This window comes from Anopheles maculipalpis, chromosome 3RL (genome assembly GCF_943734695.1).
Source record: "Anopheles maculipalpis chromosome 3RL, idAnoMacuDA_375_x, whole genome shotgun sequence".
Lineage (NCBI taxonomy): Eukaryota > Metazoa > Arthropoda > Insecta > Diptera > Culicidae > Anopheles > Anopheles maculipalpis.
The window spans coordinates 89903211-89922996 of NC_064872.1; the positions used below are offsets into that span (position 1 = coordinate 89903211).

At 47.3% G+C, this 19786-nt stretch overlaps 2 protein-coding genes across 3 annotated transcripts in view; both read right to left on the bottom strand.

The window, feature by feature from the left end:
* The window catches only part of LOC126561256 (uncharacterized), a 215332-nt gene that overhangs the window by 91556 nt on the left and 103990 nt on the right, over positions 1-19786 (bottom strand). The window lies entirely within an intron of this gene.
* The window catches only part of LOC126561248 (talin-2), a 37739-nt gene continuing 19393 nt past the window's right edge, over positions 1441-19786 (bottom strand). Inside the window, exons 2-11 of one of the 2 annotated variants that reach the window (XM_050217205.1) lie at positions 15933-16786; positions 15345-15848; positions 14982-15073; positions 14627-14715; positions 13531-14194; positions 9113-13153; positions 8832-9022; positions 4818-5459; positions 3011-4143; positions 1441-1648 (exon numbers count right to left, since the gene is read on the bottom strand). In XM_050217205.1, coding sequence (XP_050073162.1) covers positions 1441-1648; positions 3011-4143; positions 4818-5459; positions 8832-9022; positions 9113-13153; positions 13531-14194; positions 14627-14715; positions 14982-15073; positions 15345-15848; positions 15933-16744 — 8376 coding nt within the window. In that variant the 5' untranslated portion in view covers positions 16745-16786. Of the gene's footprint in view, positions 2099-3010; positions 4144-4817; positions 5460-8831; positions 9023-9112; positions 13154-13530; positions 14195-14626; positions 14716-14981; positions 15074-15344; positions 15849-15932; positions 16787-19786 lie in introns of both variants that reach the window. The other variant, XM_050217204.1, reaches the window with a different exon arrangement.

Sequence of the window (19786 nt, forward strand, 5' to 3'; positions counted from 1 at the left end):
CTAAACATCTTAAGCGCTACTTCAATTAGAGGCTGAGAGTGTATTTAAAAAAAAATATTTACGATAAAAATACTCCACTAATTACTAGAAAAAGGTTTTGACTCTTTAAGAAGCACGTTTGTTCATTTGTTTTTTTTTTTTGTTGCTTGCATATTTGTTAAGTAAAATTCTAAATCAGAAAACAAAACCATCTTGATTGTGTTAAGCGATTAAAAACATAAATTGTCAACAAATTCCGGTTGCACTTTTCATTTTTGTTTTTTTTCCACAAGGGCAACAAGCAAAAAAGTGAAAAAAAGACCAAGATTTTCTCCCATTTGCACTAATGTTGAAACGGTTAGTCCGTTCATGTGCCGAAAACTCACGCTTTTCGTTTGCCTATTAGTTTAGTATAACCATGTGTCCTTTTTTTCTTGTTTTGTTTGTGTGTGTATTTTTTTGAGTGGAATTACTAATTTTCCAACTCAACTATGCTCCACTTTACCGTTCGTATTAAGTATACTAAGTGTTAAAGAAGTAATAGAAGTAGTAGAATTAGCAGTAATATAAGTAGTATAGGTAGTAGAAGCAGTGGTAGTAGTAGTACCAGTAGTAGTAGTAGTAGTAGTAATACAAGATACACAAAAATGGCACTTCCGATCCGATACAGCATTCAAATTTCTCGAACTTCGAAGACAATCGTTGGCAATCGTTGGCATATACAGTTCAATTAGTAGCAATAATTGCAATACTAACTCACAAAATGGCCATTTAAAGGCGCTGTTTCTAATTATACTGACGGTAAGTGAAAAAAGGCATTTTACTTGCATTTTTGGCCGCCATTTTGCAACATTGCGGAAGGCAAACGGTGTAAGTATACTCGAGGCACATTAGTGAGTTTGACACGTTTCAATAAAATCCACTCCATTTGTTTTGCGCTCCATTTTTCGGCTTACTAATCGTTCACCCGTTTAGTTACATACATTTATATACTACGCATACTAACATTTCAAAATTAATATATTAAACTCTTTCCTTTCTTTCTATTAAGTTTTTAGACCTACTCTATACGATTTTAGTACTTCGCTTGTTTCGCTTTACAAACAACAAACACGTGGCACTTGGGTGACGGTTATTGACAAAAATAAAACCAATAAATTTCTCCCAGAAGAAATGTTACAAAATCGACGTCCCTCATACACAAAACACAAACACGCACCCACATCCTTCACCCTCTACATGCTACCCTTACATGCTACAAAACAGTTAAAAAAGTCAACAAACGCACCGCATTATGGTCGCACCGGGAGCCAAGGGCAAGAAAACAAACCAGAAATAGTATATTAAGCTAGCTTCATTAGTACTCTAAAAAGGGGGATTTTTTGTTTGTTTGTTTTCGCTTAGTAAAAAAAAAAATCAGGGGACGAACTACACACGTGGGGTTTCTGCGCACATGGCCGCTTACTTCCATTCTGGGACAGGTCCGCCAGCACTGCCTGATTTCATCGTCGTCGACGAGGTGGAGCTGGAGGATGTTGTCATGTGGAGCTTTTTGGTGTGGATGACTTGCTGTTGCTGTTGCTGCTGGTAGTGGTGCTCGCGATGTCCCTCCGTTATTACAGTGCCGCCCACATTGGTGGTCGCAATGGTTGCGCCACTGTCAAAGAGACTAACGTTACCATTTTTAATCGTCGGTACGGAAGGCACAGAGGTGTTGTTGTTGTTGATGGTGGCAGAGGAGGAGGTGGTAGTGGTGCTGGTGGTGCGAAGGAAGTGTTGCTGCTGCTGCTGCTGCTGGAGCTGCTGCTGTTGACGGAACTGTTGCTGTTGCGGTGAGGAGCTAGTAGTCATAGCGTTAGTGACATTTGCTACGGGACTTGCGGTAAAGCTGCTAGTGCTAGTGCCGGATTGTGCCGGAGGGCTTGTGGCGGATTTGTTATAAAAACCATGGCTAGGTGACTGGGACTGTTGGTAGCGTTGTTGCTGTTGCTGTTGCTGCTGCTGCATATCGTGATTTTCTAGGTTAAGTTTTGCAAACTTCTGCTCCACAGTGGTTAGCGGATTGGTTGGGCTTTGTGGATTAGTGTTATTGGCATTCTGAAAGACACGGGTTTCGTATCTGTACGCACACACAATGCGAAAGAAACAGAGGAAGAAAAAGAGAGAGAGAAAAAAACATTGGTTGGTTTAGTGGTTAGAGTTTGGATGCTAGTAATTGATGGTGATGCTCTAAAATTACTAAATTTGATGCAGTGGTTTCTCGGGCCCATATTTGACAAGATAAATTAGATGGATTTACTCATACTATCTTGGATCGAAAACGTAAGGTTTCATATTTCTATAAAAAAAATTCATACTAATTGCTTAAAGACTGGGAACGCTTGCTATAGAGACTGGGAACGTTTGCTCACTTCAGTGAGCGATACCGGGATAGAGAGTGAGAAAGAGACAGCAGTGAGTATTAAACGAATATATCGGAGAGCTGGGTCAAGTACATATTATCGATAACCCAGCATTAGAATTAGGTTTTAAATTAATTTTAGATCACCTTTCTCCTAACTCTTCGACATGAACAAGTGTTAATCCCATTTGCATTGAGCTCCCATTCACCATATTTACAAAAAGTTAAATTAAATCGAATTAGGTTCGAGAAGAAAATTCTAATACATTCCATTTCGACGGAAATCTACACTATCAAGCTTCGGTAGGTTATGATGATTGACAATGATTCGATTAACATTCCCAAAACTGCAACTCCATCACCATTAGCCCGCATGCTTTAGTCAGTGTTGTGGCACAAAATCAAAGAAATGTACAATGTGACTTTGCCAAAAGACAGAGGAGCGAAGCTCCTCTACATACACACACGGGACTCTACAGAAAGAATTCATGCTCATTCGATGATGATGGTACAACAGTGATATTGAACACAAGGAGCAGAAGAAAAGAGCATGTAAAGCTGGACGCCACTTCCCCAGCACCGCGATCGGATTGGATGTCTGTGTGTGTATGTGTGTGTGGGTTCTCTTACCTGGTAGTGAATCCTTCGTACGTTTGTGGAGCTGGCGAGCTACCGGCGACACCGCCTCCATTCGTGTGCGAATGTGTGGGCGACGATCGGAACGTGCTCAGCGGTTGCACCTTGTTCTGTAGGTCTTGCACAGCCGCATCGAACTGGGTACGGTTGAACTTGGAAGCGCTCAGGTTCGAATTCTCGACACGCGTCATATCGTATGATCGGTTCAACATCGACGGTGACACCAAGGCTGATGGGGACTTCAGCGCATCCGACTGGTACGGCTTCGGGACGGCATTCGCAGTGAGCAACTGATTGCCTGATCCGGGTCGCTGGAAGCTGGGACTTGCAGGCGATACAGACTGCTGTCCTAAGCGTGGCATAGTGCTAGCACCGTTGCCGGGCGAAACACCACCGAAGGAGGAAGGTGAATAGGTGCCCGGTTTAGGTAAGGTTTGAGGTGGTTTCGGTGATGTCGACTGTCCATAGCCAGCAAATGGTGGTGGCGCAACACCACCTTCATCGCTCTCGTCCGTCGTAAAGCCACCGCCCAACTTTTGCCGATACTTTGCGTGCCGGATAGCAATCAGCTTGTTCTTCGCTTCCTCAAGTTGTCGTTCGCGCATCAGAATCTCCGAGCGTGCATTGATTTCCTGTGCCATACCGTCCACCATGTTGCGATTCAGACGTAGCGTGTGCTCTTCTTCGCCCTCGATTGCTTGCTGAGCCGCCTGTACCAGCTTGTCGGTGGACTTGATGACTGCGTTACCAGCCGCTTGCAAACGTCGTCCCGTTTCGGAGTTCGGGTCTGACTTAACCTTGCAGGCAATCAGTAGTTGTGCTGTCGAGCTGGCCACCTGTTTGGCGGACGATATGAGCATCTCCTCAGTGCCGACTCCTTGTACGAGGTTTTGGGCCGCTTCGACGAGGCTATGCGTGGCGGCGGCTACGAGTCGTGCGGCCGAAATCAATCCCTCTGACCATTGGCCATCATCCGAGGAGGTGAGCGGACGTTTCGCCACCTTACCCTGGTCGATAAGCTCGCGCTGGGCAGCGTTAGCAGCACGAACCAGTGAGGAAGATGCCGCCATGATAGACCTTGCTGCTTCCAGGATCATTTCATCAAAGTTCAGATTCTCGTCCGCTTCCTACAAGTAAAGCATGTGTGGAGTGACGGATTAGTATTTCGTCTGGATTTTTTTAGATTATGTGTTAAAGGTAAGATATAAACTTTCGATCCATCACTTATATTTCTTTTCACATTACGACAAAAAATAACAACAAAAATGTATAAAAAGAAATAAAACAAAGATTTTGAAGGAGAAACTTAAAGCTCAATACTACAGATCGAAAAACGGAAATAAAAAATGCAACAAAACTAAAAGGCAAACATAAAAAAAAGATGTTAACTACACTCCGAATAGAGTGAAGCAACAACAAAAAATAAATAAATCAAACTCAAACTTATTGTAATAAAATGATGAAACAATCTACTTTAACTGTAATCAAAACGCCACAAAGGCACAGAAGACACCATCTGCTCACTGCTATATCAACACTAGAAACATGTTTGCTCAGTAGTTTTGGGTTTTGTTGCGTGCGTTTCCGATTTCCGATGACCAACGACAGTCACGGTAATAATATGTTTGATTCCTGGGTGATAATTGAAATCTTAACAACCAAGAATATCAAACATATCTCACCGAAACTATCCCACCAACACAAAACGCCCCATTAGAGAAGTGTAGAGAGATATTAAAAGGGTTAGACGAGATGCTAGCAGCTCGATGAAGGAGTTTGACAGGGAACAGACCACTCTTACCTTCACTTCCTGTCGACGGGGGCGCAAATTGGCCAGCTTCTTAGCGGCGGCTTCGATCGATGCAGCCGCACCCAATAGCTCATTCTCCGCAATTACCGTCGGATCATCCGGATCGACCCAATCCGATCCCTTCAATAGTTGCGCCATTCCGACCAAATCAGTCACACACATCGCCACACGTCGCGACAGTTGCATCCTTTCGTCCGCCGTGCAGTGGTTCAATATACCTTCCAACAAATCCCGGTATGCGATGGCCACCGCCGAACCAGCATCGAGCGTACGTTGTCGCAGTTCCGGCGTTTCCGCACACGACCATGCAACAGATTTGCAAACGCTCAGCATATCGGATATGGTCTTTCGGCCCAGGTTGGCAGCAGCTGCAATGTCCGCCTGCAGATTGGAAGCGCCGGCAGCAACCGCTTTTGCAGTCGCTGCCGTTACGTGCTTGGTGACGCTGATGAGATCCTCCGGTCGGGACAGTTGCTGCATGCTCGAGCGCATCATTTCCGGTGCGAACTGCATCGAGCGAAGCTCCTGGGAGATGGCATCGACCGTTGCTTCCATGGCGCGAGTCCCGCGCGTGTGTTCGTCCTCGACGGCTTTTACCGTCTTAAGCAGCGAGGTGACATTCATCACCATAACCTGGATTGGATTTAAACAAAGATTAATACGATTTTGCGAGAGAGTGCTTTCGACGGCAAACAGAAAGGATCGTGGAATGTTAGCAAGGAAGCAAACACGCAAACGGTTATTAAATGACTTGACTAAACAAGCGCGAGAGGATGAAACATTTTGATGCAACTATAATTACTTAGCAAGATACTGATCAAAATACTCCATCTGTCTCGTAAGCCGTTAGGGATGGTGTATCGTTTCTTCACCAGGAAGCACAGCAGCCAGTGGGAGCATAATCAAGAAATGAATGTACGTTTTACCTACAGTTCTTGTTCCCTCTTTCATCGTTACCCTTTCTTTTCGATCCAGAACCAGTGTACCAGAGTGAGCGAGAGACAGTCGGATGTTTCGTCCCGAGAAACGAGTATATTAGTAACCACACCACAAGAGACCACACGAAACCGGGGAATCTAGGTTGAGCTGATGGGTTGTTGCCGATCGATACACGGCGAACTTCTCATTTTGACGGACGCACAGTTTAGAGCGGGGACAAAAAACTTCAAGCAAGTGAGGAACGCCCAATTTGTTTGGATACATACAGCAACATTTATTTTTGAACGACAGAACCGATAAATACGAATATACTAAATGCATCTTATCGCTATAGGGTAATATAAATACTGAGTTGCTCATGAGATCAATCTAGGAGAGATGATCCTTTATATATGGCGAACGACACGTATATGGTAAATGAGTGTGTAAATTCAGCAAAAAACCTGTGTGCTCATCATTCAAAACACTCCATCAAACAAAGTCGGCACATTGGATAGAAGACGTAGCAGTTCCTCCTCTTGATCGGATAACCACCAACAGGCGGCACTGTTACCAATTTCCGGATCGATCAACTGCACCGAAGGAATTTTTCGTTCCGCAAGAGGAGCGCGGGTACAGAGAATAGCAGCGATGGATGTGTGCGCGTGTGTCATATGGTTGAAAAGAAAGAAAAATACAGGACGAATAGTAGAATTCGGAGGTGAATTGGCACATTTTGGAGCTACAGGAAAAACAAATGCATACGATCCAGTAATGCAAGCGATGACATTCAAGGACATACTGGGATGCGTTTCACAACAACGACGCCGACTAAACATCGACTAAATACGACACAGCACTGGTGAAGCTCGGGTGGGTGTGTGTGCGGGTTAATAATTAGGACGAACAGTAAGAGCTCGTAGCGTGGGCAGTAGTGGTTGTGGTGGTGTGTTTTTGCTGTTGATGTGTGTAAAGGTACTGCTGGCCACCACCGGCGGGACGATAGCCGGCCAGAACCGATGTGTTCGTCTCGGTAAGGCACAGTTCCCGTATCATCTGTGAAAATGAAACGACGAAGGACAGGCAGAAGGGTGGGAACAGCAGGAGAAAGAGGGTGGGCAGTGGGAAAACAATAAAAGAATCAGCGAAATGTGTGTTGTTGAATGTATTGTATAAAGGTACTTGCGTTGTAGAATTATTAGGTTTGGACAATAGATAGGGGACGTGTGTGTTCCTTCCTTATAATTCCCTAATGTTAAGTCCCTCAACCAGCTTACACAACCAAGATCGAGAGATTAGAGAGCTTTCCTTCCAAAGCACTACCGGCAAGATAATCCCCAACACTTATCCGTTATCTATTATGAAGCAAATAACCACTACACCACGCTCTTTGCCTTTGATTTGTTCGTTGCTACGGAACTTTGAGAATATCGAGCCTTTAAGGATGCTGTTAGGTACGATTGCGCGACCAGTTTCGTATTTGTTAGACCAACGTCGAACGAAAGCTCCGCTTCGATCGGCTCCCTACAGAAGTAAACGTGTAATACAGATAGGAAAGATACAGCGAGAAGATACATTTAAGGCATTCTCCATGTCTCATGCAAAGGAAATACAAACACACCGAGCTTTTACAGGCGAACTACATTCCCTCGTGGTGAATACTCTATTGCTGAAGATAACCAACTATCAGTCAGTCACCGAGTCTTACGCTGTCAAAAGCTTAGACGAGAACCACAGACGCACACACACACACATACACTGATATTCCATAGTTTTTGTAGGGGTTTCAAAAAGCGGATAGATGACGAAGAGTGGCTTACGGGACTGAAAGAAAGTATCAAAAAGCTTCAACCAAGAACGTCGTGCTACTAAACTGGCATGCACCATCGAAGAAAACGAAACGCAGTACTGAAACAGGAACAAGACACCATCCTTCCCAAAATAGTCCAACTAGTAGAAGGTAGTTGCAAGAATAGAGGACCGCTATCGTGATCGATACACGTTGATTGAGAGACATTATGCTTCAAAGCATGACGAACATTCGGTAAAGGTGACATTCATCTTGATTACGCTAAATAACAACGGCTGGCTGGCGCTAAATAACAACGACTGGCCCGACATTTTAACTTATAGTGAGTAAAAAAGGACACAAGAGAACAGTGAGGACTATTAATCTGGTTTTATGTTGAAGGAAGGTGTTTGTTTTTGTGTGTCGTTTTTTTTAAGTATTTTTCAAGTGCTGCGAGTTAGAGAGTGAGCCATGTTAAGCTGAGGTTTAGAGACATTGAAGCAACACATTGAACGGGCTGGATAAAGTGGTTTAGTACAACAATAGCTTATTTAGTGAACTATGAACTATTAAATATTTTTATATAGTACAAAATATGTTTTAAGCGTTTAATACAATTCGGATCAGATCAGCCTCCAATGCATATGTTTACTGGATTTGTTAACGGTTAATTACGACGCGCCGCGACGGAATGCAATGCAAATGCCATTATATTCATATTGCTTGTTATGCCAGTACGACGCACGTACGAACGCAGTAGCATGGTGTTACGACATTGAACCATTCCTGATGCGTTCCAAAAGCAAAACAGCGTGCAGATACGTGAAGGCATCGATCCATTGATCGAAGGAGAGTGATTGCGGAAAAGGGGTGTTGTTGGATAATAGAAGGTAAGAAAGGATGTGAAAAGAAGTGGTGTAGCAGTACATCCAGGCTGACCAGACGTATCGTTTTTTTTTAAATAAGAATTGATGTCCCGTCGTATCAGTGAAAATTTCCAATTTGTTACGTATATCCTGGATTTTTTTTAACTGCGAAATGTTTTTAATTTAGCTAAATACAAGTGCAACGTAGAAAACACACCTTCAACATCGAAGTAAAATTGTATTCGTGCAATTACTTTGATATATTTAAAAAAAAAATGAGAGGATAATAAAATATGAATTCTTGTCTTTCTGACCCCATGTCCCGTTTTTTCATCAACTCCATCTGGTCAGCCTTAGTATACGTGGAAGCTGGAGAATTTCAAAAGTACAACGAAACAATCAACAAACGAAACAGAAAAAAAACGAACATACCTTAGCGCTATCTTTCAAATCATTCATAGCTGGATCGTTAATGGGCTTGCCGGAGGCGAGTTTAGTAGCGTTTATAAGCTCACCGAGTGCTGCGGCTACGTCTTTGACCGCGTTAATGACCATCACTTGCGAATCGGGCTGACCGGAACCGAGTGATGCGGCGCCATGTTTGACTGCATCGGCCAATTGTACTGCAGGAGAGGGGCAAAAAATAAATGCCAACGTAAACCTCAAGAAACAACGGCTTTTCAACGCTAGAGAGCTTTCCCGTTTCAACTTACAAATAGTTGTGACAGCATTCTGTGCTGCAGCTGCAAGCTGATCCTGCGTTCCGGCTGCTCCGGCGACCAGTATCTTCGTATCCTCCACCAATGCTTTAGCCGTTTTAAGGATGTGTTCACGATGGTCGGAGAATTTGCCATCCTCATCGCTTGACTGCAGAGTACCGGCCGTAGCGAACATGATCGTCGTATCGAGATCGCTGATAATAGCCGAAACCGTACTGGAAGCGTTGATACATGCCTGCGTACCACGCGAACCGGCCTGAAGCGCTGCCAGCACCTGTGCAACCTTTTCCGACACATCGCGAGCACCACGAGAAATCTCTACCAGTCCGCTGCTATCATCCTTCCGAATGCCGGTCGTCGATTGGATTAGTACGTTCACCGATCGTCCAAGATCCTGCACCGTGTTACGAATGCGAATCGCAACATCCGGCGAGGTAGTAAGAGCAGACGCACCGATCGCGTCCTGTGCCAGCTGCGTGTAGTGGTGCGTCATTTCCACGCACAGTTGGGCCAACTTGGACGGATCGATAGCCGCCTTCGCGTTGATCTCGTTCGCATAACGGGCAATCTCTTTCGCGCTCTGCACCATGCGCGTCTGGTAGTCCACGTACGTGTCGTTCAGGGAGGCACCCAAGAACGATTGGCGCTTGTCCGAGATGCGAGACATCGAGCGGGAAATTTGTTCCATCAGACCAGTCACGACACCGTTCTCGGTGGAAAGACGCTCAACGGTAGCGTTCAGCTCTTGGATTGCTTCGCGCGTTGACTCGACCGCTTCGTCCAACTCGGGATGGAAATGTGCTGCACGTGGATTTCCACCGGCTTGCTTTGCCGTTTGTACGAGCTGAGCGCAACATTCCACCACCGATTTGACCTGATTGATCAGCACCGTTTGCTGGCCCGAGTGGACTAGCTGTGAGCACGCTCCAATCACACCATTCGTAAGCGGCACAATGTGCTTTGCAATCTGATTGACTGCATGGCCGAGACTTTCGGCGTTCTTCTTAGCGGATGATTTTACCGGCTCGAGACGATCGATCAGCTCGGAAGCTGCGTTTAGAGATTGATTGGTGAATCCCTGCAGATTGCTGTCCTTGCGCTGTGGTAACCCATCAACGCCGACCGCTAAAGCAGCCGAGTTAAGCTCACGCGAGCAATCCTTCAACACCTCTAGCACCTGATCGCACTGCATCTGTCCGGGAGCCTTCTCACGAATGCTGGACGCCAGCTGTTTGATGCTGTCCGACACGTTACGGCTGTGGATAGCCAACTGCTGCCACACGGGTGGATCCGTCGGTGTCAGTGCGAGTACCTTCGCTGTGCGCACCATATCAACGGCTCCATCGAGAATGCCTCGACCAGCTGTTAGGATCGGTTCTTGCGCCTTACGACCTTCGGTTGAGATACGAGCTGGAATCGAGATGAATTCAGGCGACGACGCAAAGTGACAGAGCGATGAAACTGTCTCCAGCAGTGGTTCTGTCGCGGCCGCACAGCGTTGTCGCGACGTTGGACTATAATCCTGATCGAGAGCCTTAATTTCGCGTACGAGAGTAGCAGTTGAGTTGGCTACTTCCTTAGCGGCCTGGACAAAGTGACGCTTGGCTACAGGGTTCGTGGTGGTGGAGCTCGCGTTACGACATGAATTGCAAAGGACAGACGTGTGCTTGGCAATCACAGTTGCAGCTGACAGAACCTGCGACTGGGAAGATGTCTGTCCCCGTAGGATGTCACAGCTCTGACGGATCGCTTGTGCGGCCCGAGCGTACTGCGCCTGATCGACAATTCCTGGCCGTCCTCCGACGCTGGTCGGATTGGAAACACCGACAAGATAAGCCGCCTGGGCAGCAGACTCAATCAATCCACGAATAGAATCCGAAACAGAGTTGACAGAATGTCCAAACTCAACGTGCTTCGAGTTCTTCGCATTGTTCGCTATTCCCGTCATGCCTTCGCCGAGTGTACGTGACTTTTCCAGCACAGTGTCAAGACAATCGAAGTATCCCTGATCGGTCAACGATTCCTGAGGTGACTCCAGCAACGGGCGCAATGATTCGATACTACGAATCGCACCGTCGCACTCCTTCTGACCCGGAGCGGCCTGAGTACACACGTCCACAAGCCGGTTGATGCTTTCCGTCACTAGACGTGCTGCGGATGATAGTTCGTTCTTTGCATTTGGACGATCTGGATCACCGGCCACATAGCGTGCGGTTCCGAGCAGACTGATCGACTGGTTGGATACACCCCGCAGCGAATTAACGATCTCTTCTCGTGCCCGATCCTCTGCCGTCTGGCCGGCCATCTCAAGCGTTACCGTGAGCAATTCTTTGTATGCATGACAGAACTCTTGGCTTGAACCGGCCAGCTTGATGGAGCTATCATACGATTGTGCAACTTGTCCACCGGCTACGTTCAACTGATCCGCGGCTGATTTTAGCTCATTCTGCAACTGTCCATACGGACGATCGGACGGTGGATACTCGCCGGTATCGAGAATGCTACGCAGGTCGGTAACCGTCTCGAACGCCTCATTAATATCCTTCACACCCGGCAAACAGTCGATCGTACGACCGAGCGAATGTTTCGTGCGCTTGATCGCAATCAGCAGCGCTTCCTGGTTGTCCAAGTTTTGCAACGTACGTTGGGCTTCCTCAATAACACGGAGCGAATCTACGATCACTTCATCCGCACAGTCCACGACAGCAGGATTCTTCGTCGTTACCAACACTCCACGGACGCTCTTGGTGTAATCGCCCAGGGCGAGAGCTGTATCGCGACCTGCCACTCCCGCGTACGTACGATTACCCTGCTGGGCAGCGCTCATCAACTGATGCATCGAAACGTCAACAGAATTACTGGCGGCCGCTAGCTGCTTGAAGCAACTGTCAGCCGTTTCACCTGGCAGCGGACGTAGACTGCCTTCCTGCGCTGCACGGCGCGTATCACTAAGCACGTTGCGAAGATTGCGTACCGCCTCCAATGCCGCATCCAGCTCATTACCGCCACAAGCTTCCCGAGCACGATGAGCCGCCTGACGAAGGTCGTGGATCGCGTGTGTCAAATTCACCGCGCAACGACCCAATTGCTGTGACGCTGCCTGATCCAACACCGTTGGTTGAAGTTCGCGAGCAGAACCAGCCATCTGCGCACCCGGCTCAAGGAACATCTCAGCCGCATCGATCAATCCCAGCTGTGCGTTGGGATCGTCGGGCCGAGACAATGTGTTCTTTACACCTGCCACTAGTCGTGGTATTTGATCCGCTACTGCTTGACAATCCTGCAACAAGATCTCCTTCGTCTGCACATCGTTGCTGTGGATGAGCGAGTTCTGAGCCGCTGTTATACACTGTGTAGCAGAAGAAGCCGCCTGCTTAGCGCACTGCTCCAAACGACTAATCAGTTGCCGCTTAATAGCGGGTGTATTTGCCGTCGTTGTCGTGATAACACGCAGTTCCTCGGCAGCTGCACGCAACGTTTCCTGGTGGGCAGAATCGTGTGGATTGCCAGCGCAGAGTCGGGCCGCTTCTACCATTCGGGCGGTAGCGTCTGCAAGCTGCTTGGCCGCTTCTAACAGTTTGCGCTGCATGTTCGAATCGTGTTGGCTCTCCGCCTCGCCCTTGATGCTTTCGATCAGCTGGGCCGTTGCTTTGCCGAGCTGCTGAGCCTGTCGGATCATCTCTTGTGGATCGGATGAGGAAACGAGAATGTCTGTAGCGACAAGCACATTATCGACAGGGTTCTCGTTCTCGACACGACGTGCCTTCTCGCGGGCACTCAGCTTGATGTGTTCGAGCAGATCGGTGAGCGATTTGGAGACATCCTTCGCTGCAGCCGTTAGATCACCTCGGAGCTGTTGATTGTCGGTCGCTTCATTGCACACTTCGGCCAGGTGAGCCACGGCTTTGGCAACTTCACGGGCAGCCGCTTCTAGCTGTTCCCGACATGCCGGACTTTGAATGGTTGGTCCAACGACACGTGCACATGCTACGAGCTGACTGGTTGCGAGAGCACACTGACTTGCTGCTCCAATAACTGTTTTTGGAAGAGAATGCGGTTAGAAGGAAAATACAGTATATAAGTATCCTTTCCAAGTAGACTAGCTAGCTGGTATCGCGAAAGATTTAATAAATTTTGACCGTCATTGATCGCGCACAGTTTCTCAAAAAAAATTGACTTCTCATCTTTTTCTCGCGGATTTTCTACGAGAACAATTTTTACTCAAAAGTAAAAAAGTTTTGTCTCGTGGAGGTTATCACGGTTGTCTAAGCCCACGAGAACTGCTGTTCTGGGCTGAGACAGCCGTGATAAGTACCGTGAGCCTGAGATTATGGTTAATTTTTAACCACCGTAAAATTTTTAACGATTTCATTCGCGATTCCAGCTACTGTTTATTTTTTATTCCATCCTACCTTTATTGCGCGTTGCCTCATCTTCTGTGACGGCCGCAATCGATTTTGCCTTCAACACCAATGCAGCCGTCGTGTTAGCGACCGCCTTTGCCAATCCGAGCAGCATGTCGTGCAGTTCACGGCTTTCGACGCTTTCCTCACCGATCGTGCTCAGCACCTGACCGCTGGCTTCACCAACGCGCGTTGCCGCATTTAGCAGATTTTGACGCGGTTCCTTGCTTTCCGGTTCGGCCGATCGCAACAGATCGCTAAATGCGTTGCAGAGCTTACGTGTCGCTTCCAGCAACTTATCGCCCGTGCAATCGTCATCCATTAGGGCCGCAATCAGTCGCACCTCTTTCGTCACCTCCGGTATGCTTTGGGTGATTTGCGATACGGCGGCACCGACCGCTTCGTGATCGATCTCATCCGGCTGGGAAGCGGTAACAACCTGTGCCGTGGCCGCATTCATCGTGGCCAGATGCGTCGTGACGGTTTGCTTCGAAGTGTCGAGCGTTTCTTCGCGCCATTGCAACGATCCTGGATCGGTTCCGAGTGGTGGCAACTGTACCTTCGTTTCTAGATCCTTCTCTGCCCGGTTCAGTGCTTCCTGACCGGCGGAAATGTATCCTAATAGTGCACGCTGTGGCTCCGAAAGTACCGAACTGATGCGCGTTTGTTGTAACTGACGAAAACGGGAAAAGGGCAAATAAATTTAAAAAGATAAGTACATATAATCTACCAGCGCAACTTTATGCGTTTGTGAGTGTGAGTGTGTGTGTGTGTTAGTTGATGCTTTGTGATGAAGGTGAGTTGTGTAAGTGTAAGAGTAAGTAGGTTAAAATGCAGGCCAAAATTTTTAATTCACCTACGTCTGGAAGTTTTGATTCGTGGTTTTTATTGCGAGAGGTTTTGGGTTTTAGTAGACAACGGACAAGTATAATGGTTACGCAGCATGAAACGAGATGAAATAAAAAAGAAAACAACGAAGATGAAATGAGCCGTGTACCGTGCACCCAGCACACATGGACACATGGAAATAAGATTTTTTAACACGATCAGTTAGTATGTTAACGGAAAGTAAAGTAAGAAGCGCAGCTTGCTTGTCTGCCCTCACCATCGGTGGCTGGTGTGCCAGGTTGACCTGACCGACGATGGCACCGTATTGTATCGATTGCATCTCGCCAGTGCCGTACGGCCGTTCACCTTTTAGACCCGGCGCCAGCAACACGAGTCAATCACGCACACACACACACCCAATCACGCGCGCGAACGTATGTAGAACAGAACATCGATGGATAATGAAAACCAAAATATGCAAAAGAAACGAAAAAAATAACGAAAAATACAATATAAATGTAAAATAAAGTCTAATAACTTTAAAACAATGCTTAAACAGTTGAAGATTTCTCGAAAGAGACTAAAAAGGAAAAGAAATCCAGTAGGATAACTCAAAGTACAGTGTATCTTACCGTCTGTTCCACGCATAATGGCCGGCTTTGCAATGGAGTGAGTTTCCACCTTGCCGGACTTATTCGTCTCTTCGTGTTGCAGGAAGGTGGCCCTAAAAAACACAATAGACACATCCATATGAGCAATATTGTCTAAGGATTGCCATAGAATACAATAGAATAGAAACATTCCAGAATAAAGAACTTTTAAAATGGACAGGAAGCCTCGTTTTCAAAATTGATCCTACTTGAAGAACTTCACGTTGCAAAAGCATGCTTGTACTAAAACTTTATCGTTTTTAAGAGATAACCTTAACGATCACTTGCTCGGATGGCTATTCTATTCGAACGAGCTTTGTCATATTGTTATGTGTGTGTACTTACTTGGACGGTGCGACACTTTCCTCCACCATGGTAGACCCTTCATCACCCTCGATACCGAAGTGATCTTTCGCCTGTTTCTTCTTCAGAATGATGTCAATGTAGCCAGCAATCAGCTGCACAATCTGTTCTGCTTCCGTCGTCTGTACCGAGTAGTACGAATCGGCATAGTCACCAAAGTCCAGTGTAAACGTGTTCGGCGATGCACCCCAACGACGTACGGTCGTGAGGGGCCACGATTTCATAATTTCTTTCGTCGTTTCATCAAGCCGAAGAACGGAATCCTTCGTTACACCTAGCAAGCGCGGCACAAGCTTATTCTTGCCAGTCATTTTCTCCTTCACCAAGAAGAACGTTACACCGTAGGTCGGAAGTTCGCGGGCAGTTTTCGTGTACACATACTTCGCGTCCAGCTCGGACAGACCGATGAGCTTCCGATGTTCGGCAAATATCTTTCGCTCGATGTTCTTTGTGCGCACGTACGAAGCGGGAAGAAATTCACGCAAACTGTAAAAAGAAAAATCGTCGATGTTAATCCTGCAGGATAGTTTCTTTTTTCTTTTGTTATGCCATTAAAAAGCAGGGACTTACTCCAAGAATCCAGTTTTGTGCTTTGCCTCGTTGTGATCACCGAACTGGATCTGCACCTGAATACCGGCGAATTCGCACGCCTTGTCCTGCGTGACGGGATGCGTACCATCAAGGATGGCGTCACGTGCCTGCACGTACAACAGATTCAGCTGTACCGGATCACGCGAGTCAATATTCTGATCGGAGTAGAAGAACTTGCGCCGCAGCAGTACCGTTTCCTGTTCGTCGATACCCTGCTCGCGCAACGTTTTCCCCACATCAACCCAATTTATTTCGTCATCCGTGCGTAGCTTCTTCCGCAAGCTTTCCATCTTCGCGTCCCGCTCCTTTTCCTGCGCCTTTCGACGCAGCGTGAGCGTGCCAGTGTTGGAGCGATTGTCGGGCTGGTTTTCGTTTTGTGCTTCCGGATCTTCGCGCACCAGCCCATACTCCTCGTGGTTGGTAATGCCAATTTTTGTACAAATAACCACCATCAGCTGGGACACAGGCTGCGAATCGTCGACCAGGATCGTCTTGACGGCACCGTCCAGCATGCGAACGCGCAGCGTCCGGTGCTTCTGTCGGTACTCGAGCACATCATGGTTGTGCAGCATGTAGTAGCCCAGGTTGCGGGCCGGTTCCAGCCACACCCCTTGCCGGGTGTCATCGTCCGCTAGGAAGAGACCGAACTCCTGCGCCTGTCCCTGCACCGCTTCCGCGAACTTGTCCTTGATGATGCGACACGCATCGAACACGGTCGTGCTCGGATCGAACTGGATCGTCTTTGTCACCCGGCCTCCCTCGAGGCTGATCCGTAGGGAAAGTGTGGACATCCTCGTGACTGAGCTCCTGCTATGGTGGCTGCTCTAGTGAAGCTATCGGGAAGAGAAGACAAAGAGGAAAGGACACACCAGTCTCTATTAGTTTTATTGTTCGAGCATACCAACCGAATGAAGTATCGATTCAGCTAAATCTGTTTCAAAATACTCTTTTATAAGCATATTGCTAGCACCAGGTTTAGATCGCTCGTTGGACGTTGAACAGACGATTTTAATGCTATTAATTCCGTATCATACCGCGTCACTCAATCGTTAGTAATCGTAGCCCCATTCATTGCAGAATTGTCTTCTTTCCCGAACAATAAAACAACCTCAAAACCATCCGAACAACGGGGAACACATAAATTGACCGCCATGTTCTCCACCTTCCGAGATCTTCCCAGGTACCTCCCCCGGAACATGACGGCACTTTGTGGTTCGCGGTTAGCAAAGGCCTCACAACACTCGCACACACAACCTTGCATCGCCAGAGCAACGCTGCATCACCGTGCGCGTGTCGAAAGCATCATAAATCACAATTTATCGTATGTCCTGTGCGAAGCCTGTCATCAACCAGACCAGAGCAGTTTCGCCCTTCTGGCGGATCCTGCATCCTGCCTGCATCTCCAAACCGCACATTCAATACGCGAAACCATTCACCCCGTGTGTGTCCGCAAAACGGACTGCAAAACGTGGACAAATAAAATCCGTCATCCGGGCCGGACGACCGGGTCGGAATTCTCGAGGACACGTACGGATCTGTGATAAAAAGTGTGACCGAGATGCAAAATCGATGCGATGCGGAACAAAAACGCTGCATTGGCATGAGTCAGTTCAAATGATTCGAATTTGGAACATATTACCCGCTTAAAAATCGCTACAACAAGCAGCAAATGGCCGATAAAAAGCGCATAATGTTTCTTCCTGAACATCCCCGCGTGGCTCCTCGTCCTTCGTCTTCTTGCTATCGGAATTCGATCACTCCGCTGTGAAGAGCTTACCCGGCTGATGGATTCTGGTGTCTGAATGTCCTCTCGGTGCGGTGCAACACACACACACACACACACACTCGACACAATCGTGGCGCGTAAGTCACGAAGCGCTATCGCAGTCACGTTTCCTTCGTTTGCTTTTTATTTCTACACGATTTTCCCCCTTTCCGAACACGATAAGCAAAGTGTTGAGCACTTCTGGTGTCGCCGCCCCACCCCACCTAAAGGATTCTTAAAGAGCAACTAGGAACCTAAAGTCGCGATGAAGCCACTCATGGAGCCTTGAGGGCTAAGTCGCTGTTTTTCATCCCGGATTGGCAAACCGACAATCTCGTGTTCGCCTCGACGGTAATCTTCCTTCACCGGTTCGGTTCGTGGTTGTAATGAAGAACCAGGGTGGTGCCTAAGATCCTTAAGCCCCCTCCTTTACCGCAGTGGAGTGGAAAATTAGCCGTTACATTAAAATATGTTGGCAGCGAAAATGGCGGGAGGCCATAAATCGTACTCCAAAGCAGCGCGACACGACGACAAGAGCACTCTCCAAAGCTCCATCAGCAGCCCCAGCCACGACACCAAAACTATATTCGATAAATCGATAACGAATGCCGAATGGGACGCGGGAAAACACACAGAACACATCCGTCGTTGATGGGAAAATCGCTCGTATCGCCGAGGAGCGCGCCCGAGCGAGTGTCCTTGTGCTTCTCATTATCGGTTTATGGACGGTTGAAAAATGGTGCACCATTATTATTCTATTGGATTTAGCTTCCGGGCCGACGGGGATAGCTTTCTAGTCCAGCGTCCGTGTGTGTTTAGTGCAGGAATCGAGAAATGAGTGGAGCTATCCCGCCCAATCTTGAGACAACCTGATGTGTCTAGGCATGGTGTCAACTAAGCGGCCACACATCAAGGCAACGACCGATGTTCATTAATTTTATTTTCCTAATCTGACACCGCAGAGGTGGGATTAATGTGATTATTCACTTTTCGGCAGGATGGCACAGAGCGGCTTTCGGTCGTCTACGTATGTGTGTGTGTGTGCGCGTGTGTTCGGAAAAAGCTTTTCCCCCTGTGAAACTCTTCAACAAGCGTCCCTTTGACAAGAAATCCTGCGATGAATGTCGCCGAAGACGACATCTTGTCGTAGTGAACCTTCTGCATCTCCACAGGCTCCACATCCTTCCGGACGTGTCTGGCTGGATTGGCTGCTCACTCACTTGCGAAGAAGTGTCACACTTCCGGTCGTAGAAATTAATTGAAACATACTGCTGCCTATCCAAACGGGACTGCAATCACTACTTCCCCCCACTACAGTTGTTGCCTCAGGCCTACACTCATTGTCCATGCCGATAAGAAAAAGGCATCAAACTTCACCGTACTACGGGGGCAACTGTCAGCAAAAGCTGAAGACACATCAAAACTAGCCTACTCGAATACCCACAAATCTCTCCATACCTTTCCGTGCTTGAGTGCTTGACGGTGCTTGAGAAGTTGGCGGTGAGCACGAGTCATCCATCCATCCATTCGAGCGTCATTGTTGCCATAACAACGGAAGGGACGCCTGCGCACACACAAAGGAAGCATCCCTTCTTGGACTTGGTTGTGTATACATGTACCCTCCCCCCCGCTCTCTCTCTATCTCTCTCTTTCTATCTCTCTCTCTCTCTCCCCCTCCCACTTAATCACCCTACCCTACACGGACGAAACTAAAAAGAAGCGCTGCTTCCTAGAATGAGACTTTTTCCTTTCCCGTGCGCAAAAGGTGTCGTTAATCGTTAAAGCAAAATAAAGCATAAAATTAAATCCTATGTCCATTTTGAAGGGTATTTCCTTCAAAATGGAATTCATTTTCAGCCCTGAACAAGAAAAGATTCGACTTCGATTGCATCACGAAAGAAAATGCCCGAAGACACACACACAAGCACACGTTCATAGTTCGCATAAAGAAAGATGAATGGTTATTGCGAGAAAGGAAAAGCTTTTGCCCGGTTTCTCTCAAGTGCTTTTCGGTCGTTGCCCTTTAAAGCTGATAAGAAAACTGCTTCCGAAACGCTTTTTTTCCACG